General features: G+C 45.4%; 1 protein-coding gene across 2 annotated transcripts in view; it reads left to right on the top strand.

Moving 5' to 3' along the window:
- The window catches only part of PHLPP2 (PH domain and leucine rich repeat protein phosphatase 2), a 1,504,106-nt gene that overhangs the window by 698,780 nt on the left and 781,880 nt on the right, over positions 1-23,446 (top strand). For both annotated transcript variants that reach the window (XM_069635467.1, XM_069635468.1), the window contains exon 11: positions 11,337-11,432. In XM_069635467.1, the coding sequence (XP_069491568.1) occupies positions 11,337-11,432 (96 nt within the window). The remainder of the gene's footprint in view (positions 1-11,336; positions 11,433-23,446) is intronic.

Here is a 23,446-nt window from a genome sequence, read left to right as displayed (position 1 = left end):
TTAATCCCAATTTCCTGAATGTACAGAATGTACAGATTTGTATGTGGATAGGCTTTTCTGGCTGGATGATCAAAGTCCTGCACATAGATTGCCACCAGCAGCACACGCACTCAAGGCCGGGAAGTCCAGCTGGTGTGTGGTGTGACAGGTGTCAACGGCTCACATGGCTCCACCGTGCTGATAGCTGAAGCGGAGGAAGCGCTTGCTGCTGTGGTGCTGTCCTTGACTCCCAAGACAAGAACACTTCGACAGTTCAGCACAGCCAGTGAGTCGGAGAAGACAGATAGTAAAACCGAACTTTGCTGGGCCCAAGGTTGGAGTCGGCAACCTTGTTGAACAAAGAACTTGTGTAAACGAATTTTAAATACCCTAGTAACAGGTTCAGAATCAGAGTGATCAGGTGTCGCGGGCGCTCATTTGAAGGACTTAAGCTGAAACCTTTTTTGGGTTGTGTATTTGTTTTGTTGAAACTACGAAAGCCAAGATTTTGTTTTGTTGAAACTACGAAAGCCAAGCGAGGCCGGAGAGAAGTGTCAAAGTGTTCCTACGAGGATCGAGCATAACGCCTCGTACACTCGAAAGTCTTTGATATATTGGAGAAAAGTGATCGAACTGTAAAACTGGCAAATGTGAACCTGACAGGGGGATGCTGGCGAATAAAGGGTAAACATGAGCATTGTGACGACAAGGGTGAGCCCGACGTTGGGATGTACACAATGGATAATGGTTTAAAAGGACATTTTGACTGTTGAATAATATGATTTTAAGTGAAAGGCCGCAGTGAACCCGATTGAGGGAGGCTAACTTTGCCAGAAGGATCAAAGCCCGGCTGAGGGTGATACAAGGGGCGAATAGCAATCGCCCAGTGAACCCGATTGAGGGAAGCCAACATTGCAAGAAGGATCAGAGCCCGGCTGAGGTGGATCCAAAGGGCCGAAGAGCAATCGCCCGAAATGAAGGATTAACAAAGGAACTTTCGTTTTTGCTTATTAGTTATGGTACAGCCTGCCTTCTAAGGCAAGAGACTTTGCAGGAAAGAGACTCTGCCCCAGAAGGTCCTGGCAACCTTGAAAGGAATGGTAACCTCCTGCTCAAAGGTCCTGCCTTGTCCCGTGCTGAAATCGTGGGGAAGGAAGCCCAGCCCTATTATACTGACTTACCATTTGATGAACACTTCTTTCTTTTCTTGTGAACATTATCCCACACGACTTTGTAACTTAGTTGTAAGGACTGTCAATAGTTCTATTTTTAGTATAGGCCCTTTTTATTTGACAAGACGCCACTACAACTGCCCTATTATTATTTGATGGTCGCAGCTCGCTTCCATCTTAGATTTTGGTTTAGATTAGGCTTTTTTCTGACCCGTTATACAGTTTAGTAAACACCCTTGAACTGTGATCACTTGTGTCTGTCTTTACTGTTGCCACCATGAGTTCCTTACAACGCCTATTTAAAAAATGTGATCTCCCTGAGTGCAGTTTTATTAATCTTCTGCAACTCCTCCCTTATTCTGCCCTGTTTACCGGGGTCAGTAATGCTGCTCACATCCGCTTCAACATCCCTCACTTTACGACAATTCTGCTCTAATCATTTTTAGTATACCACTCTCCTTTGTAATACAATCCCCTCTAATGACTGTGACAGGTCAGAAATGAGAGATGGACACAAGGTTGTTGTATTCTTGGTTAAAGGCATTTTTATTAAATAGAAAAATGGGTTGTGAAAATGCCTCTCAAACCCTATTCTAACGAGGAACTTCCCTACCCAGATACTAAAATTAAGGATCTGTCTGTGTCAGGATGTCAGTAACTAAAAGCCATATTTGAACCCAAAACGACCTATCCTGACCCTCACACTTAGAAACAAACACAAAAAGGTGCAAGGAAATGCCTTTAACTTGATGTTAGAGAAAGTGTTCAAAACCAAAAGTATAAGAATAACTCCAATGAAAATGTCCTCTATGGCAAAGACCCTTGGATCCAAAGGGTGGTTCCCTTCCCCTGGATTCTTAAACAGGAGGGCAAAAAATATCTCTTTAGCTAACAGTTCCTTTGTTTCTTCACAGGACTCACAATGTTCTTATTCAAGCAAAAAGTTCTGTAACAGTCTTTCTGTAGAAGTTCTTGTAGCTTTATATATTTTATACTCCCCTGCCAGTAATCTTTATACAATTTTCAGCCACCTGGTATACTCGCTTGCCAGGACTTCTTATGTTTTTCACAGTTCCTTGATACAAATTCAGCTTCCTGGGGTATTCATCTGCCAGAGCACTCATGCGTTTCACAGTAGCGCATTTGCTCAAAACATCTCACCCCACATTGGGGTTTGCCTTTAGACTTTGCCTTGTCTGCATTCAAACATTCTTCTTATTGACTCTTGCCTTGGTACTTTGCTTTGACTGAATTCAAACAAAGTTTGCCTTTGTCATTTTTCTGCATTAGCACTCTTGTACCACTTGTTGGCGTGCTTGTTGGAACGCCCTGGGGTCCCCAGCTGCTTTGGGCAGACTTATCGGTTTCTTGCAGTGTCTCCGATGCTGCTCACGCTTCTGCAGTGTGACTTCTTCACCCGCTTTCCAATTCAGAGTGTGCAGGCGCTCCTCCAGCACCCAGAGTGGCTCCGCGGTCACACGCCAGTTTTCCATTGTGACCCACGGTGAAGATTGTGGTCTCGTTGAGCGGCCTGACCTCCAGCAGCTTCTGCACAGCTCCCGGCATCTCCATGGTCCTTCTTGCTCGCACAAGACATCTCTCTCACAGTCCAGGTAGCCTTCTCTGCTTCGCCAGCTCCTTCTGGGTGTCTCACGTTCAGGTGACCTAGCATGGATGGCAACGTCTCCTCCTGTACTGCTCAACTCCATAGTGCGGTTGCCATCTTTAAATGTTCCGCTCATTGAAGATTTGGAAAACCAACTTGTCTGCATGTTGTACTTGGAGCTCCTGTCACTCTGCACAAACACTCTTGTCCTCCTCCTCCTCCTCCTCCTCCTCATTATCTCAGTACCTGAGAGTTGAAATCCATAACTTTCTTTGGACTTTTAACTCCTGGGTGGTTTTTCTCAGAGATGTCACACAAAGGCACATTTGAAACAAAAGGTGCAATGTTGGAGTTGTGGGTGTTTAAGTGAAAGGTGGGGGCGTGACTAGAATGACAATAGACCTTTAAGAACTCAGTTATCAGAGGATCTTCCTCATGGGGAAAGGTGGAACACTGTGACTCTTCCTCCAATTAAGTCATGACATCTCCCCGGTAGTTGTCCCCTCCCATGTGATCCTCCCTCACAACTGCCCTGTCATGATGACTACCCCCGGGGAACCAGACCAGGTCCAGCAACCCCGGAAGCAAGCATCAAGGTGTTTTGAGCAAGCCCAAAAGCCCCTGTTAGGGGCTGTTTGGGTGTGGTCCTGCCGCCTATGGCGCCAGGTTCATATGGAGAGTCAGTCCTGGCGCCATAGGCGCCAGACTCATAGAGTAAACTTACCTGATGCAGACCATGCTACAAGCTTACCTGGTGCAGACCATGCTGCAGAGCTCCAAGCCAAATGAGGCTTGGAAGGGACTATTTTACCTAGGGACTATTTTTTTTACTCGGGTGGGGTTGGGGAAGAATACTCACCTGGGACTACTTTGGAGGCTATTTAAACCAAGCCCGAAGAGCAGAACACGCTTCGCGTTATTCTGCATCCAGCAGCGTAACGCTCACCGTGTCTGCAAGCCTGCATCCAGTCTTCTGCCACGCCCGCCTCGAGTCTGCAGCTCCTAGAAAAAGGGAGGAACAGAAGGAGAAAGGTTAGAATAAGAGCAAACCTTCGATCCTTACCTGGATTCTGGATCCACCGCACCTTCGAACTAGAAGAAAGAAGCATTTACGCGCGCCGCCTCGCCTGCTGCAGCACCGCGCTGAACTCACCGGCCCTCGCAGCATCCTCACGATCCACTGCATCCTTCTGCATGTTCCGCCGCATTCTGGCACCTAAGGGGAACACAAGAACAGCAAAGGTAAGCCAAGGAAATAAACAGAGGCAATAGTAACTACCCCCATAGTCTTACCTGATTACCGCCGGGGATTCTATTCCTCTTCACTGGTCGGCGCAGTCTCCATTGCGACAAGATGAGACAATGGGACAATAAGGGGAACTCTCCTCACCGCAATAGACTTATCTAATTTTACCGCCGGAGGCATAATTCCTTGAACTTCATATTTTCTCGCCACACCTGAATAACGGAACAGGCAGCTTACATTCTGGCCTTTATTTTATTGAACAGTGTAGGATAAGCCAAATCCTTACCTGAAGTTCGTCAGCTACCACGAAGGAACTCTTCACTGGGGTCAAGCTGCAAACTGCAAGGAATTGGACAAGAGTGAAAGTCAGACATGTGAACTCTCACAAACTACATATTTTTCGGAGTCATTATTGTTCTGGAACTCGTCGATTCCTTCGAGCCAGTGAAGCAACTGGTTATCAACGCGCCCCTGCGCTCAATGCAGAATGGAGAGCTCATCTTTTCAAACCATCAGATGAGACTATAGGAGGGGACATCAAAGGTGATCTGTGGGGAGAACAGCGGAGTGAGGGGAATTTACACTCGACTCCACGGGTGGTTAATTCCCTTTCTCCATTTGCAGAAGGATATTCCTATGGGCCAAGCAAACGAAGCTAGGTGGGCCAGTCCAGTCCGTCATCTCGGCCCTAAGCATCACATTGGTGGAGACCGCAGCTGTCCATTTCAGATCGACGCCTCTGTGCAAGCCAGGTGAGCATAACAGAACGCAAAGCCTACCCACAAATTCCCACCCGGGCGTTATGGATACCTCGGAGACTGACCAATTGGCCCAATTACTAGGGGAACTGAGGGCTGAAGTGCATTCGGCCCGTCAAGAAACTAATGCTCTTAGGAGAGAACTGATTTTGTCAAAGGAGCAAACTGATGACCTTGCTAGGCAGCTATTGCAAAGGCAGGTTGGACAGGCACCCCTACCTGGTTCGGGGGGTAACCCAGCTCCTGTGTTATCGAGTAACCCTTTGCAAATAAACCTACCAGGAAATATTCCATTAGCTCCACCCGAACGCTTTGCCGGAGATCCCAAAAGGTTTGCCGTGTTTATAAACCAATGCCCCTGCACTTTTTATGCAGACTTGGAGCCTTCCCAAACGACCAAGCCAAGGTAGCCTTTGTATTGTCAAATCTCAGCGGCAGTGCAGCTGATTGGTCAATTCCACTTGTCACTCAGGATGACCCAATTCTTCGGGATTTTCAGGGCTTTCAAACTAGCATGGGAAGACTATTTGCCCGGCACTCCTAAGGACAGGCCCTGGATAACGAACTTTTGTCTCTACAACAGGGTAACCAGGACCTTCTATCCTACATCTCAACCTTTAATAGGTTGATAGTGGAAACTGGATTGCCTGAGGAAAAACGAATCCCGTTATTTCATCGAGGGCTTCGAGGAGAACTCAAGGATGTCTTGCCTCAAGTCGTGAACCCACCTCAAGACTGCGCTGAATATATAGACTTAGTGGTCCAGTTAGATCACAGACTTCAGAACAGAAAGGCTGATCGAGCCAAGTTTGAGAATCGGGTGTTGGTCAAAACCCACGCTAACCCCAAAGGAGCAGATGCTTCAGAACCCATGCAAATCGGAGGGGTTAAAGGACCCTTAACTCAGAAGGAAAGAGAAAGGGGACGACAAATGCAATTGTGTCTATATTGTGGAACCTCTGGGCATTTTCTATGGGATTGCCCTGTAAAACCACCCAAGAAGGTGGTAGGAGCTGCTGATAAAAGCCATATGGAGTCAGACTCGGGAAACGACCACGCCTGACACGCGTAGAGGTCCGCTTGTCAAGCTTGAAGAAGGATACTCAGACCTCGCATTTCATCATACCAATGGTCCTCGTAGATCCAGGGCAGCCATCGCGAATACACGCAGTAAGGGCATACATTGATAGCGGGGCCATAGGAAACTATGTGGACTATGAATTGGCTTCCAGGATGAATCTACCTCTCTGCCGAAAAACCACCTCAGATGTCATCACTACAGTCGATGGAACTGAAATTGCCTCTGGGCCTGTAACTCATTCCACCGCAGAGATGACACTATTGGGTCAGGATGGGCATTGAGAGACTATAGTGTTTGATCTAATCAAAGCCCCACAGTTCCAAATAATACTGGGGATACCTTGGTTGGAAACACATAATCCTTGTATTGATTGGCGAGAGAAGAGAATAACCTTCCCGGATTGTGCACAAACCTGTTACCCACAGAAAAATCAAAACTTAGGCCTGGCCACAGTAACCACAGCAGTCATGCAACTACCTCCAGAATACCAAGAATTCCAGGATGTCTTCCAAAAGGAACAGGCAAACACCTTACCTCCTCACAGATCGTACGATTGTCAAATCTATCTCATACCCGGTGCACAACCCCCTTATAGCAGGATCTACGCCCTTACGGAACCTGAGAACCTTCACCTACGACAATATTTAGACCAGTACCTTGCCAATGGCTTTATTCGCCCATCCAAGTCCCCTGCATCTTCAGCTTTGTTCTTCGTGCCCAAAAAGGAAGGTGACCTCAGAACGTGCATAGACTACCGCGCATTGAACCAGATAACTGGTAAGAACCGATACCCATTGCCTCTGATCCCTGAACTATTAGACCAAGTGAAGGACGCCTGTATATACACCAAGTTAGATCTCCGGGGGGCATACCATCTGGTACGTGTAAAAGAGGGCGACGAATGGAAGACTGCTTTCCGCACTAAGTATGGGTTATTCGAGTACCAGGTGATGCCTTTCGGGTTGTGCAATGCACCAGCAGCCTTCCAATACTTCATGAACAATGTCCTTCATGAACTCATTGACGTTTGTGTTGTCGTGTATATCGATGATATTCTAGTATACTCCTCTTCAGAATCTGACCATGTGAAGCACGTCCGAGCAGTCCTTGAGGAATTACGCCAGCACAAACTATACGCAAAACTAGAAAAATGCATTTTTCATGCCGCAGAAGTTGAATTCCTTGGGTTTATCCTGACCCCAAAGGGAGCCCGAATGGACTCAAGAAAGGTGGACGCAATCCTTAAGTGGCCATCACCAAGTTCAGTTAAGGGAGTACAAAGCATGCTCGGCTTTTCCAATTTCTACCGCAGATTCATCCCAGATTTTTCACGTCGTAAATCCCATCACAGCACTCTTGCGAAAAAAATAAACGCTTTATATGGACTGAAGAAGCTGAAAAGGCCTTCCAAGAGCTGAAAGCGAAATTCACGTCTGCACCTGTGTTAAAGCACCCACGCCCTGAACTTCCATACATAGTGGAAACTGATGCATCCAGTCTAGCCATGGGAGCTGTCCTGTCTCAAAAGGACCCTGAAACTGGCCAGCTTCACCCAGTAGCATTTTGGTCCAGAAAGTTCTCGGCACCCGAGTTAAACTATGCGGTTACCGACAAGGAGTTATTAGCCATTAAATCCACCTTCAAGGCTTGGCGGCATTGCCTTCTCGGTGCCAGGCATACCATTACTGTGATCACCGATCACCGGAACTTACCGTATTTAAAAACAGCCAAGGCCCAATCGTCACGTCAACTCCGATGGGCATTGTTCTTTGCCGAGTTTGATTTCGTGATAACCTATCGGCCAGGTTGTAAGAATGGTAAAGCAGACGCCTTATCCCGAATAGGGATGGGAGAGCAGAAGTGAACCCAGAACCAGTACCGATAATTTCCGAACAAAGGATCCTTGGCATGACTACTCTACAGACACTAGAGGACATTCAGGTAAAGATCCAGCAACTCTTTGATCCTACAGCCCTGCAGGACTGGGTAAAGAAAGGCCCGGACTACTCTGTCACCAATGATCTGCCTTATTACCAAGGGTGACGGTTTCTGCCACACAAGGAACTACAAGAGCAAGTCATTTCCCGTTATCATGATACCCTAATGGAGGGGCACCCAGGTATTGCAAAAACTGAAGCTAAGATTAAAGGACAATTCTGGTGTCCCACCTGGCGAAAGGATATTAAATCATTTGTGATGTCTTGTGGCATTTGCACCCAAAACAAAAGTCAAAAGAAAAAAACAGCTGGACTCTTACATGCCTACACCATGGCACACCTTATCGTTAGACTTTATTACTGATCTACCCCCATGCAATGGATTTAACACCATTCTAGTTATTGTGGATCTTTTTTCCAAGATGGCCCACTTTATTCCTTTAAAGGTATTAACTTCAGCTTCAATCCTGGCCAAGGAGTGCCTTGAAAACATTGTTCGCATACACAGATTTCCGTCCGTATTGATCTCTGACAGGGGCAGTCAATTTGTTTCACATTTTTGGAAGAAATGTTGTCAATTGGCGCAAGTCGACGTGAGATTATCGACCAGTCACCACCCCCAGACCGATGGTCAAACGGAGAGGACCAACCAGACTCTTGAACAATACCTGCGTTGTATGTTACATCAAACTGAGAGTAATTGGAAGGACATCCTTTGGATCGCCGAATATGCATACAATAATTCCGTACATTCTGGAACTGGACAAAGTCCCTCTTCTACCCTACATGGGCACCACCCTCGAACCTCAGGCCTTGACTCACCCCAACACTTAGAAATGCCCGCAGTGGACCATCTGCACGCTACGATTACACAAGCCTTTAAGCAGGCAACTGCACATTTGAACCAGGCGAAGGAGAAATGTAAGAAAGATGCTGATCGGCATAGAAGTGCTACTCCACAGTACTAGATAGGGGACCAAGTATGGTTGGCCACAAAACACATACCTCTCAAGGGAACGCGGACCTTTAACCCTAGGTATTTGAGACCTTACTCTATTAAGGCCATTATCAACCCGGTGGGTGTCAAGTTGGACTTACCTGCTAATATGCGAATTCATCCCGTCTTTCATGTGTCACTTTTGAAGCCAGTGCAACCAGGGACAAGACTAACCAAGCCACCAGACCCCGTCCTTATAGACGGGGAACCCGAATTTGAAGTTAAGAATATCCTGTACTCCAAGATGGTGAAGTCAACACTTTTTTATTTAATCGACTGGAAAGGATACGGACCACAGGAAAGGTCTTGGGAACCCAGTGACCACGTGCATGCACTTCGATTGGTGAAAAGATTCCACCGAAATTTCCCAGACAAACCAAAACCACAGGGAAGAACGACTTTAGGAGGGGCTTGGGGGGGGGGGGAGTGCTGTCATGATGCCTACCCCCGGGGAACCAGACCAGGTCCAGCAACCCCGGAAGCAAGCATCAAGGTGTTTTGAGTAAGCCCAAAAGCCCCTGTTAGGGGCTGTTTGGGTGCGGTCCTGGCGCCTATGGCGCCAGGCTCATAGAGTAAGCTTACCTGGTGCAGACCATGCTGCAGAGCTCCAAGCCAAATGAGACATGGAAGGGACTATTTTACCTAGGGACTATTTTTTAACTCGGGTGGGGCTGGGGAAGAATACTCACCTGGGACTACTTTGGAGGCTATTTAAACCACGCCCGAAGGGTAGCACACGCTTTGCGTTATTCTGCATCCAGCAGCCTAACGCTAACCGTGTCTGCAAGCCAGCATCCAGTCTTCTGCCACGCCCGCCTTGAGTCTGCAGCTCCTAGAAAAAAGGGAGGAACAGAAGGAGAAAGGTTAGAATAAGAGCAAACCTTAGATCCTTACCTGGATTCCGGATCCACCGCACCTTCGAACTGGAAGAAAGAAGCATTTACACACGCTGCCTCGCCTGCTGCAGCGCCACGCTGAACTCACCGGCCCTTGCAGCATCCTCACGATCCACCGCATCCTTCTGCACGTTTTGCCGCATTCTGGCACCTAAGGGGAACACAAGAAGAGCAAAGGTGAGCCAAGGAAATAAACAGAGGCAATAGTAACTACCCCCATAGACTTACCTGATTACCGCCGGGGGTACTATTCCTCTTCACAGGTTGGCGCAGTCTCCATTGCATCGTCGCTGCACCCCGGCCCCTAAGGGGAACAAAAGGACGACAAGGTGAGACAACAGGACAATAAAGGGAATTCTCCTCACTGCAATAGACTTACCTAATTTTACCGCCGGAGGCATAATTCCTTGAACTTCATATTTTCTCGCCACACCTGAATAGGGGAACAGGCAGCTTACATTCTGGCCTTATTTTATTGAACTGTGTAGGATAAGCCAAATCCTTAGCTGAACTTCGTCAGCTACCATGAGGAACTCTTCGCTGGGGTCAAGCTGCAAACTGCAAGGAATCGGACAAGAGTGAAAGTCAGACATGTGAACTCTTACAAACTACATATTTTTCGGAGTCATTATTGTTCTGGAACTCACTGATTCCTTCGAGCCAGTGAAGCAACTGTTTATCAATGCGCCCCTGCGCTCAATGCAGGATGGAAAGCTCATCTTTTCAAACCATCAGGTGAGACTATAGGAGGGGCCATCAAAGGTGATCGGTGGGGGGAATTTACACTCGACTCCACGGGTGGTTAATTCCCTTTCTCCATTTGCAGAAGGATATTCCTACGGGCCAAGCAAACGAAGCTAGGTGGGCCAGTCCAGTCCGTCATCTCTACGCGCGGGTCAGGATCGGGTAGCGGCTGCCATCCCCTGGCCTCATGGGAGGAGGTCAACGCCGTGGAATCCGTGATGGCTCCATTGGATTAATCACATAACACACTTAAAGGCCTCCCACAGCTTTGCTGCTGACTCAACCGAATGTACATTCTCCTATAAATAGTTGGTAATGCTCTCCAATATGTGTGCCTGAAAAACGTATTCCGATAGTCCCTCGTTTTTAAATACCCTTCTCAGCTGCCTTGTTCCGGGTAGTGCTACCTGACCCATCACAGGTGTACATTCTGAAATGTTGTGAGCTAATATATCACACCTCTCAAACCAGTTTACCACCCTCTTTGACACCAACATATAATCTATTCGGGATACCGAGTCATGAACTATCGATCGAAACGAGAACACTTTTTCACCTCCTGCTTTACCCTCCAGGTGTCGTAGAGCCTGTGTAGCGCTTTAAATTGCCATAACTGTTGTTTTGTTTTTAGACATCGCTCTATGTACTCCACTCATCTTATCAGACCCCCGGTCCAGTACAGCATTAAAGTCCCTGGCCCATATTATTATAGTGTCTGTGTATTTTGGGAGTTGGCGCTCTAGCCTCAAAGGGAGTGGCTCCCCTTTGGGAGAAGGGACAAATACTCTCGATTCGCCACCGTTCAGAATAGGCTCTTCCTCTGTTTTGCATTCTGTATTTAATTACAAGTTTGTTTGAAATCTTTTACTAAAATTGAATCCTAACAAAAAATGTTAAACTGTTCATATCTTGATTTTCAGGAACCGCTTGGAATATGTCCCTGACTGGGCATGTGATGCAAATAAGCTTGAATTGTTGGATCTGAGCTATAATCTGTTGACAGATCTTCCTGGAAGGTAAGGGTGTCTTCATTGAGCAAATTATAAATAGCCTTGATCTATCTTCCCTTGTTTAACAGGAGTCTGAGTTGGAATCCTTCTGTGTGAACATAAACAGCCGTTTGCAAAATGTGGTTGGGTTCAGGTACCAAAAGCTGCCAGGCTCTGCTCCCTCCCATACAAAAAAGGTACTTCTACATAAGCATCCTATTTCCTTCTTGGCATCTGCCTTGGGTGGCAAAGCTTCGCTAAGACTCCTTTGCTGCACTTTTTTCAGACTTTCAAGGGTAAGGTAACCTCTCACAGTTGTAGAGGAAAATAACATTGTGGAAAATAACAGCGCTGATGAATGCCTGCTTTTCCTTTATTTAATTTTGTGTATTTTTATAGTGTTGTCCTAACCCTAAGGGGCAACAGAGTGCATAACATTAAACTCAATAGAAAAAAATAATCCGGTAAGGACAGTAACAGGTCAAATGTGCAGATTCTGCAAAGGAGAATAAAGGTATAGAGGGAACTTTAGTGAGAGGGCTAGGGCAGAGTTGGGGATCTGAAGAGATCAGGACTCAAGTGTTGACAGTTAAATCTAAAAAGATGGATTTTCAAGTCTCTTCCAAATGTAAATAAGGAACGTGAGAGCCTTATTTGGAAAGGTAGTTCATGCCAAAGTCTAGGGGCATACATACATTGCCTATCTTCCAGCATTTGGTTTGTGGGCTTTTTTGGATTTCTAATCAGGCTGATAGGGAGCTTCTAATACAATACAGATAACTAGAAGATCAATGTTCATCAGAGAGCTATTCAGCCCTTTTGAAGTTTATGGATTTATAAATGATGCAAAGCGTTTCAAATTTTAAGTGTTTTTATTTATTATTTATTGTGTTGTATAGTTTTTTTTAAAAACTTTATTTATTGCTGGCATCTTACAGTACAGGGATCATCATATATGACATTGGGAATTCATATCATAGTTAATTCAATTAGTTATATATTATCATACATTGTGTTAATTAAGAAGGCTGTGGAGGGGGAGGGGTGAGAGGGACCTAGATCAGGCAGATATCCATTTTAAGGTCTGGGCAGTTTATTCGTCGGAAGGGTCTTCTCCGCTTCGCATGTACTCCCTGAGGGGACCCCAAATGCCTTTTGGTCTGGAGGTGGTTTAGATGCCTTGGATATATGCTTCTTCATTTTCTTGTACGTTTATAAGGTCTCGCAGCCAGTTTTCATGAGTGGGAGGGGTTTTGGATTTCCCTTTCCTGAGGATATTGTGCTTGGCCACTGCTCCTCCCACTGGAAATAGTCTGCAAGTTTTTATAGTGGCCTTCCCGATATCCCCCAGCAGATATTTCAGCGGCGTGACCGGGATTTGTATGTTCATTTTATCACTCATGGTTTCTGCTATCTCCTCCCAGAACCGCCTGATCGGTGGGCATTCCTAGTACATATGAATTGATTTTGCGGCTACCACTCCGCACTTGGGACATGTGGCTTGTTTAGTGTGATCAAATTTGGAGATCTTACTTGGGGTAATGTGCAGGTGATTTAGGATTTTTAACTGTATGAGTCTGAAGTTAGCGCATATGGAGATGTTTTTGGTGTATCTGCAGCAATTTACCATTTTTTGCTCGTTGATCACCGTGTTCAGATCACTTTCCCATTTCTTTTTCATCTTGTTCTTGGATGGGGTATTGTGTTGTACATTTGGTACATTGTCGAGACATTGCTGGTGAAACCGGCTTCTGTCAGGATGTCGGATAAGAATGTATGTGTAGGGGGGAGCCATTGGGAAGGATGGCCATTTCTTCATGCAGGCTGTTTTCAGGCGTTGGTATTGTAGGATTGTGAATATGCCAGGGCCCGTTCTGTTTTGGATTTTGGCAGCAATAAGAAATCGTCCTTCAGGGAAGAGATCCCCGATTTTTGCTTTCTTGTCTGGGTCCCATCTTCTTTGTATGGTGTGGTCCATAGTGGGTTCAAGTGCGAGATAGTGCCATAGGTGTAGGTGTGGCCAGTACGGTGTGTCACAACCCACTCTTTTGAGTATCCATGACCATGCCTGTACAGTTGAGGATAGCGGGTCTGCCAGTACCATCTCCTCCGGGACCCTGGCGAATATCATATTCTTCAGGTTTAGAGGGGATGCCGCAAACTCCTCAGCGCGTATATGTGCGAATTGCACTGCAGTATTGTTCCAGTATTTGGCAAAGTATGCCTGTGCGGAGTAGTAGTATAGGAGAAAGTCTGGAGCCGCCAGCCCTCCCTTGTCGTAGTGCTCACATAGCTTTGGCCAGCTGAGTCTGGTCGCGCCTCTTCCCCAGACAAAAATGGACACCATTTTCTGTAGTGCATCAAAAAATTTACCTCCTGGCCATATTGGGATGCCACTGAAGAGGTATAGTAGTTTCGGTACTATCACCATTTTAAGTAGGGATATGCGTCCGTACAGGGACATCAGCATTTTGACCCATGATTTAAGTTTGCATTCTAGTTGCACCAGGAGCGGGTCATAGTTATTGGTATACAGGGTGCGGTTGTCTGTCGCCATTATAATGCCCAGATATTGTGCAGTGGCTGGGGACCAACGGAAGCCATCCATGGTTGCGGTTCTGATTGTAGAACTGGATAGTGGTATTATTCTGATTTAGCCTGGTTTATCCTGTATCCAGAGTATTATGTAAAGATCCCAATGTCATGCATAATGGGTGCCAGATTATTGTCAGGGTTTCTGAGGTATAGCATTGTATCATCCGCATAGAGAGATATAAACTGGGGGTCCCCATGATTCGGATCCCTCTCCAAGCATGTCTGAAACGTAGGTATGCTGCCATTCCTTCAATTGTTAATGCGAAAATTAGAGGGGAGAGGGGACAGCCTTGTCTGGTGCCCCTTTGTAGATTGAAGTTTGGCGATAGCATCTTGTTGGTCCTTACTCTGGCGGTGGGATTACAGTACAGCACCCCTATACTATGGAGAAAGCCCTTTCCGAAACCCATCTTTTATAGTATGGCATGCATGAACTTCCAAGATATGGAGTCGAACGCCTTCTCCGCATCGAGGGTAACCGCCACTGTTTATGCTTGAGGGTCCATCTGGGGGGCAATGGCAAAGAATCTCCGCAGGTTGAGAGTGGTGGATCTGCCTGGTATAAAGCCGGTCTGGTCCGGGGTGTACTAATTTGGACATATATGGGTTCAATTTGTTGGCAATGGCTTTTGCGAAGATTTTGGTGTCCACATTGATTAGGGATAATGGCCTGTATGAGGATGGATCTTGAGGGGGTTTAAGAGGTTTCAATAGGACCGTGATAATGGCTTCTCTCATTGAGGGCGGGAGAGTTCCCCTTTCCATGGACTCCTCCCTTACCTCCAGCAGCCTTGTGGCAAATTCTTTGGTAAGGATCTTGTACAGATCCCCACGGGTATGCCGTCTGAACCAGGCGCCCTGCCCGCCCTGTGATCCTTAATTGCTTGTACTATTTCTTCCAGTGACAGGGGAAGGTCCATGGCGGCTCTGTCTTCTGGGGTCAGTGCGGGAGCGGGAAGGAGTCCAGGTATTGTCGCAGCTTCTCTGATGAAGCTTGGTCTGAGTTTGTGTAGAGCTCTGTGTAGAACCTCTAGAACTCCTCATTTACTCTCTGATGATCCACGTGGGTCACGCCCATCTGGTCTGTAATGCTAGTAATTTGTCGATGACCGTATTCAGACTTAATTAGGTTGGCTAGCATTTTACCGGATTTATTCCCCTCCCCATATTTCCTGGCTTTGGTGGGTTGTGTTATGTACCAGACCTCTCGTTCTGCCAGGGTCGCAAACTTGGCCAGGGCATCATGTAACGGGGCTAGGGTTCTTGGTCCTGGTGATATAGTGCATGACTCCTCTGCCTTTTTGATGAATTCCTCGGACCGAGACAGTTGCGTGCGTATTCCTTTCAGCGTACCATGGACTCTGGAAATCAGATGTCCCCTCAGCCACACTTTAAAGGCCTCCCAGACCGTGGATTGTGAGCTAACAGAGTCCCGGTTAAGCTTGAAGAACTCGGTCACCTCGATCCTCAGCTGTTCCTGTAACGATTCGTCTCGTAGAAGGTCGAGGGGCATTCTCCATGTGCGGTGGGCTGGTGTGGGTACCCCTATCTGGATCTCCAAGACAATTGGGGAGTGGTCTGATAAGGTTCGGGGCATTATTGTGCATTCCTTTGTGTCAGGGATACTGTCAGTGGAGCAGAGCCAGTAATCGATGCGGGAGCTCGATCCATGGACATGTGAGTGAAACGTATAGTCTCTGGTAAGGGGGTGCAGTTCCCTCCATACATCCGAAAGTGGTAGCATGGTCATGGCTTGCTTGATAGTGGCTGCTGCCTTTGAATCTGCTCTCTGGGCCGTGGATGACCGGTCAAGTAAAAGGTCAAGAGTGGTGTTGAAATTGCCTCCCCACAACAATCTTGCATCATCTATCCGCATTATTGGGGCCAAATGTATTGACAAGGATTACTTCTTGTCCTTGTAGCGTTCCCCATAGTATTACGAATCTGCCTTCAGTATCCACTTTGCTTTTTGACACCTGGAAGCCTATTCTGCGATGGATCGCCGTCAGTACCCCTCTTGCTTGCGTCGAGTAGTCTGTCGCAAATGTTTGTGGACCCCAGGAGCGCCCCAGAGTGCCAGATGTACGTTCAGTGGCATGAGGTTCCTGTAGTAGAAGAATGTCTATCTTATGCTGTCTTGATATGGGCAAAATCTTCCTCGGGGCCAGCCCTTTGAGAACAAAAAATACCCAATTCAGCCCAAAATACAGGTTCTATTGTGCTGAGCAGTGATCTCATGCTAGTGACAAATGACACCTTCAATAAGTTTTAGTATTTATTCTAAACAGTGAATTTCATATACATTTGGTATTCAAGTTAGAGAAGATTACAAAGCACAAAACTTAGAGAAATGCAAAATATAGAGAAACATAGAACTTAGATAAACATAGAGAAACATAGAGAAACACAGTCTTATGCCCCTTCAATCAGCACTGGGAGACCCTGGCCCTCATAAGCTAGCTGTAACAAGCCCCGCTCAGAGGACAGCGCTGCGGAGTGCCGTCAGAGCTCCAATTCCGGGCACTTGATCTTGCTCGAACCAAGTCCACAGGACGATCTCCCACCCGAGTCATGTGAGCATGCATATTTTATAATCTCGTGCTGCCCGTCCATGACGCACAGTTCCAGAACTTTCCCTGTGCAAAATATAGGCTGGCTCATGGAAAAAAACCCAACTCTGTTAATTTCCACTGCTCCTTCTTCTGAGCCTCTCCCTGGCTCCCATCTGCGCGAAAGCTCAGGAATGTCTTATCAGTGCCTTCCCAGAGAAAAGGAGATTAGCTTGGGGCCATGCAGGGCTACCGTTAGTGAGGCAGAATATTCTAAGGGAAGCAGGGATGTATTAACCCCATCTGCAAGCTCTAAAAGGCATGCACTCATAGCTTAGTGTTCATAGCGCTTAAGGCTGGCTATCTAAGCGCTATATAGGTGCCATAATGTTCCAAACACTCCAAAAATGTCCATTAGCTTACAGAGCTGGGGCCTTCGCCCTGCCTGTCTATCAACAATGCATAATGTGACCTATCACTCATACTAGGCCTGCATATTCCTTGTAGCTCACTACTGCATAATGGAAGTGCTACAACAGACTACTGTCAGCATTTTTAGCACATACTTTGAATACACTATTGGCTTTCAGCGGCTAATGCTGTCATCTAAAGCCCTGATTGGCAAGGTTGCAATTTTGTGTATCACTACATTCCACCCCTATTCAACGTGTGTGCGACAAATGCTGACTAATACACATCAATATAGTGTTTAGTGCAGTGATAAAGACCTTGGGGCTTTGCAAGTGGTTTAAGCAAACTATCTTCTAGCGGTTAGTCAGCGTGGCATGCAAGGTAAAACACTACCTAAACAAAAATGTAAACAAAGTGAACAGTGACATATACCCTTGCCAAAACCTGGCCTACACAAAAATACCTACACAAAGTGAACATGGACATTTACTCTAGCCAAAACCTGGCCTACACAACAATACCTAAATAATTATTGTATAACTGATTGTCAGTTAAAAAGCAGGATGCAGTTAGAATGTCAAGGCAATCCAGTGTAGTCTAATCTACAATGCACTATTGCATTTATGTATGGTTATCAATTCTAAAACCTGGCATCCTTTCACTCTAAGGGCCTACCCTCCCCCCTGATCTCAGGGCATTCAAACGTGACTATGGGCTGTGTGATTAGACACTTCCCCCATGTATGTGGAACCCAACCAGAAACCATCTCATTTCGTGAACAAGGTGAACCCATGGGCACCAGGTTATCTAAATAAAAACAATTCTACTAATTTACATCAAAGCATGGCATGTGTTATTGATGCAATCAAAAGCAAGCAATTTGATCCATATGTATGCTGGTAACTGTAGCTCTGCGTGCCAGTGTGTGGAGGATGGTCGCCCCCACTCAGTAAAAAGCCAACACCTGCTGATTAAACAATGTTTGCCATACAATGCATCGTGTGTATTTAGCAGTCTTGTTGACCTGCCCTATGGCAGAAAAAATGTCTTCATACCTAAAATTCTGCCATCTTCAGTGGTTGCCAATACTTGTAGCAGTGTTGGGCGTATCAATAGGCCCCACTAGGCCAGAATTTATATAGCAGAGCTGGCATCAGAACCCATAGAGGCTAGCTTATTGTGCATAGTTTCTATGTCACAAGCATATAAAGCTCCTGTTACTCCCCGCTGCTCCTGCAATTAATGAATCTAGCTCCCTAGCTACGCGCACTCTAGTGATCGGCCATAGAAATGGACTCCATTTGTAGCAGCTTGGTAGTACTAAGGAAACATTGCCTCATGATAAATCTATGTCTAAGTGTATCACTCTAATAATAGAGGTGTGCATTACCAGCCTACAATTTAAATGTTGCCTTACTACTGGAAAATCTAACATGTTCACAGTGTCTACCTATTGTGACTTGGAGAATACCCTTCTTCAAGTGGGATATCTACCATATACAATATTAGTTTTAGCCACAAACACCATACTACCATCCGGCAGTGGCTGTTTCATCACACCATTGTGTAAAATGCATTTAGTCAAATTATAGTCCATAAAATCTTGGCGAGAACACTCGCTGCAGTTCTTGGTCAGAAAAACATCACATTAAACAAATTAAACAAATCTTTGTATCCATTCACTGAAACATTTGGGCCTATGACTTCATAGACACCAGTCATATGAGTCAGTGACAAAAGATGTCTGACAATGTGCCAGGCCAGTACGCTATCAATTCCATGTGGATACTCATTTGTAGCGCTTTTCCAAAGAATTATTCCAAATGTCTACAATCAAAAGGTGACTCTTTGCATTAGTGTGCTGGAGACAGCTGTCCCCACAAAAACATGAAATTGGTTGGTTTAACAAAAACTGTGTCACACTCTGTGTCATAAAATCAAATAACTAGTCAGTCATGGTTTCATTTACCCGCCTTAAAGCTGGCTGTAAAAGTATCCAGTGTTTCAAAGGTTACCATCTCAAATTAGAGCTCACACACTTGGCAGCATTACTTCAATTAAGGATCTTAACCTACGCACAGGTGACTTTGATGTGCGCACTCATTTTATCTCAAAATAAATTACGCTCCTGCTTGCATAATTCTGCTGCCCCAACAATTCACAAATCATTTTCCTGCCTACGTGCAACGTAGAAGTTTTTTTTTTTTCAAAAAGCAAAACATCTCTGGTTAAGGCAATTCAGTTGGAAGAGCAAAACCATTTCGTTTTTTCAGATTCATGTCAAAAAGTGCATTTAAAAACCATTTTTTCAATGTGTTAGCATTCAAGTGCTGTGTCACACAGCTGTTTGTGGTGCATGATCTTACAGTCCACAACTCATTGTCCACAGTCCTTTAAACAAGAAAGGCAAGACATGTCAATTAAGTTATTTCCAGCAACTGAATCATTTGAATGTGTAGCATCAAATATTTGATAATTAGCCAAGTCTGCACCGTGCCAGTTCAGCAAAAGTTATTACTCTGTTGGACACCTTTCGCAGGTTGCAGAACAAATGTCCTCATACGTCATGCATGTTAGCAGCATTGAGTGCGGTGCAGGACGTTTCGCAGTAATTCGCTTTCTCTGAGAATGCGTCTGCTTGACTGATCAGTGTCACCCGCAAATTGAATACATCTACTTCTGTCAATGGCGCGCTATTGTCTTGCTTTTTTGCCTAGGCAAAATACAAACAGAAATGTTAGGATGCCATCAAAAGTACAATGTCGTTATTCTTCACATTAGGATGTCATCAAAACTTCAATATCAGCGTTATCCACCCCTTCCCTGAACACCACCCCCATCTTTAGAAGTCTCATCAGGTAACTACACACTTTATCATTGCTACTGCAATTATTTATCACCCTTCTGCATGTTTCTGGGGGCTTATTTACACTCAACCATACGGGGTGTAACTGCCTAATCACAAACTCATTTGTGCAATGCGATCATAGTTGGTCAATGGTACCTCAGACTGATCTGTGCTTTTACAAAAGCCATATAATAAGTACCCAGGTCGCACAATGCTTTTCTTTTTCACCAAAGCGATCACGAATGCCAGGCGCCAACTTGCTTCCAGTGTCTCATGATCTTGATTTAGTTTGCCCTGCTGGCATCACTCCATTTTTCAAAGGTAAAGTCTTTCAGTCCAATATCGCCTGCAGTTGCACAAGCAGCTTTGTTTATTTTTCTCCATACAGCTAGTGTCTTTCAAGCCTCTGGTTTTTTTTTCACTTATCATTTTCTCAAAGGGTGTTTGCTGATTTCTTGGCCCACCCCTTTGAGAGCGATAGTCTAAGTCAGTTTCTTTTGTTGCTTCAACAAATCATTCATTCTTGCACTAAGCCGTGAGGCTTCTGGATCATGGCTAATGTGCAGTGTTCATGTTGTACTCCATAGCGCCGTTCTGCATGTTGTCTCTTGCAAAACGGCTAAGCGCTTTTGTCAGCTTTGCTTCCATCTGGAATGCCATAATGTCTTTGTCAGTTACTCCAGCCCTGGCAATGTAGCTTGCATTTTGCCAGCTGTGTATTCTCTCTTCTCAAAGCGCCTAGAGGTTTCTTCTCCAGTGCACAGCGCTTTACTTCAGTTCACATCACATGGAGCACTGGGATGCCGCTTGCACAGCAATGTCTCTTCACTCCACATCACATCACATGGTGCATGGGAATGCAGTTTGCATAGCAATGTCTCTTGAAATGGGCAGCTGTCTTTTCTTAGCCCATTCACAGATGCACAAGTTCCCCAAATGTTCAGATGTGATGTGCCCGTCTGCCATCCTGCATGCAGCCTTTGTTTTCCTTCCAGTGTTACTGGGCAAATTCTTTACTTCTGATCAACATTTCTGTCTTTGCACCCCCTCTCCTCAGTTTTTTGCTCACACTGGGTGTCTCTCACAGGGGATGGAATGCAGGAATGTCGATGTTTATCTTTCGCGCAGCAAGCTTATCTCTTTGCCTATAACTCTTACACTGTGGCGGCTTCAATGGAAAGGCACTCGTTTCAGACAGTTCATCCAGATTAACTCTTTCTTGCACTGTTCCAGCAACTCAGAAAAGCTCTCATAGCTGCCAGCTTCTGTAAACACCATTTCACTAAACAGGAGTGCAGTATTCTGCTTTTGTCTGCCTTCCTCCAACAGTTTTTTTTTCAGCGCACCTCGCCCAAGACAGTGCAAGTTCAAGGCACAAGCTCTGCACACACAGCAAGACTCTTATTTTCAAAAGAGTCACTTTTCTTGTCATCAGATTCTACTCCATGTTATTTTGCAAAATGTCAAAGCGTCTTTTAGACTGTTTTGAACTGATTAATGTCCCATTTAAAAGCATACATTTTTTTTTCTCTTCTTCCTCGTAACCTTGTAGTTTGGCTTCACGAGCTCACTCCAATGCAATGTGCGATCTTTCAAAAGAACCCACAACCCACTAAATCTTTGTGCTATCTTATCACACACAGATTTTTCATTCTGTTGTACCATTGCCAGAATATAACCACTTATTTCAGTGCATTTAAAAAATGCCATGTTTAGTGCAGCTCCCTGCACGGTTTCCCTGCAAGAGCAACCCACACTCTATATTGCTCGTGGGCTGTTATTGTGTCAACAACATTTTTCACCATGTATCACAGTCAACAGGTCACTATTTCCAAACATGCATCACTTATAAGGCAACAGTACAAATCCATGGCATATCGTGGGAACAGTCAAAAAATACTCCAGGGGCAATTTAGAGGCAATTTAGAAAAATATAAATTGTTTTTTCCCCCCAAACCATTGCAAACTGATTCTGCAATTTCAAATCAATACACAAAAAATCGAAAATCCAAATAACATCACTCACTTTCTTTTTTAAGTGAGTCTCTCACCCATTATAAGCATGGCACAGCTTAAAATGCAATATAACCATTTTAGTGTGTTTCCTTTAAACAGAATTCGCCACCAGCACATGGAATTTACAGTTGCCAAAAGAAAAACAAACCCTTTAGGTTCTCAGCACAGATGTTACTCTTTCTCCTAAGCACGGCTCATTCCCCACGTTATCTTCAGGAATGTCAACACTTCAAAAGCATACATTAAAAAAGCGAACCTTCGCCTCCGAAAATTACAGCCCCCCACTCGCTAGCACACTGGGGCTGAGTCAATGGTTGAATTACTGTTCACAATTTGCATGTCAAATCCTTGCAATTATTTTTCCCTGCCCTCATGACAGAATAGAGATGAGAACTCCGTCTCACTTTGCATTTCAAATTACAACTTTAAACTGGGGAAACAGCATGATAAAATTCTTTCCTAATTGAACATACATCTTTCTTGACCATTCATCGGAGTGCTTTAAACAAAGCCATTTCCCGCTTGTTTATCGCTTTGTACTCCCTGGCTCCATTCCCAAGCAATAAGTCAGTCACGACTGATTTACTGAAGGGAGTCTTAACCACACAAGCTATCGGCCACGGCAAGCCGACACAACGCTGCTGTCTTTTGAAGTCTCAGAGCTGCAGTGAGACCCCCAAGGAAATGCGACAGCCTGCTCCTCACTCTAGACTGTGTTCTCTCACACAATTTGTCATTTCACAGCAAGGCACTGCTCTTCACAAATCCCCAAGCTGCCACCAAATGTCTCGATATGGGCAAAATCTTCCTTGGGGCCAGCCCTTTGAGAGCAAAAAATACCCAATTCAGCCCAAAATACAGGTTCTATTGTGCTGAGCAGTGATCTCATGCTAGTGACAAATGACACCTTCAATAAGTTTTAGTATTTATTCTAAACAGTGAATTTCATATACATTTGGTATTCAAGTTAGAGAAGATTACAAAGCACAAAACTTAGAGAAATGCAAAATATAGAGAAACATAGAACTTAGATAAACATAGAGAAACATAGAGAAACACAGTCTTACGCCCTTTCAATCAGCACTGGGAGACCCTGGCCCTCATAAGCTAGCTGTAACAAGCCCCGCTCAGAGGACAGCGCTGCGGAGTGCCGTCAGAGCTCCAATTCCGGGCACTTGATCTTGCTCGAACCAAGTCCACAGGACGATCTCCCACCCGAGTCATGTGAGCATGCATATTTTATAATCTCGTGCTGCCCGTCCATGACGCACAGTTCCAGAACTTTCCCTATGCAAAATATAGGCTGGCTCATGGAAAAAAAACCAACTCTGTTAATTTCCACTGCTCCTTCTTCTGAGCCCCTCCCTGGCTCCCATCTGCGCGAAAGCTCAGGAATGTCTTATCAGTGCCTTCCCAGAGAAAAGGAGATTAGCTCGGGGCCATGCAGGGCTACCGTTAGTGAGGCAGAATATTCTAAGGGAAGCAGGGATGTATTAACCCCATCTGCAAGCTCTAAAAGGCATGCACTCATAGCTTAGTGTTCATAGCGCTTAAGGCTGGCTATCTAAGCGCTATATAGGTGCCATAATGTTCAAAACACTCCAAAAATGTCCATTAGCTTA

The sequence above is a fragment of the Ambystoma mexicanum genome, chromosome 1q (assembly GCF_040938575.1).
Source record: "Ambystoma mexicanum isolate Mex_15411 chromosome 1q, UKY_AmexF1_1, whole genome shotgun sequence".
Taxonomy (NCBI): domain Eukaryota; kingdom Metazoa; phylum Chordata; class Amphibia; order Caudata; family Ambystomatidae; genus Ambystoma; species Ambystoma mexicanum.
This window is presented reverse-complemented; position numbering and strand designations above follow the sequence as displayed.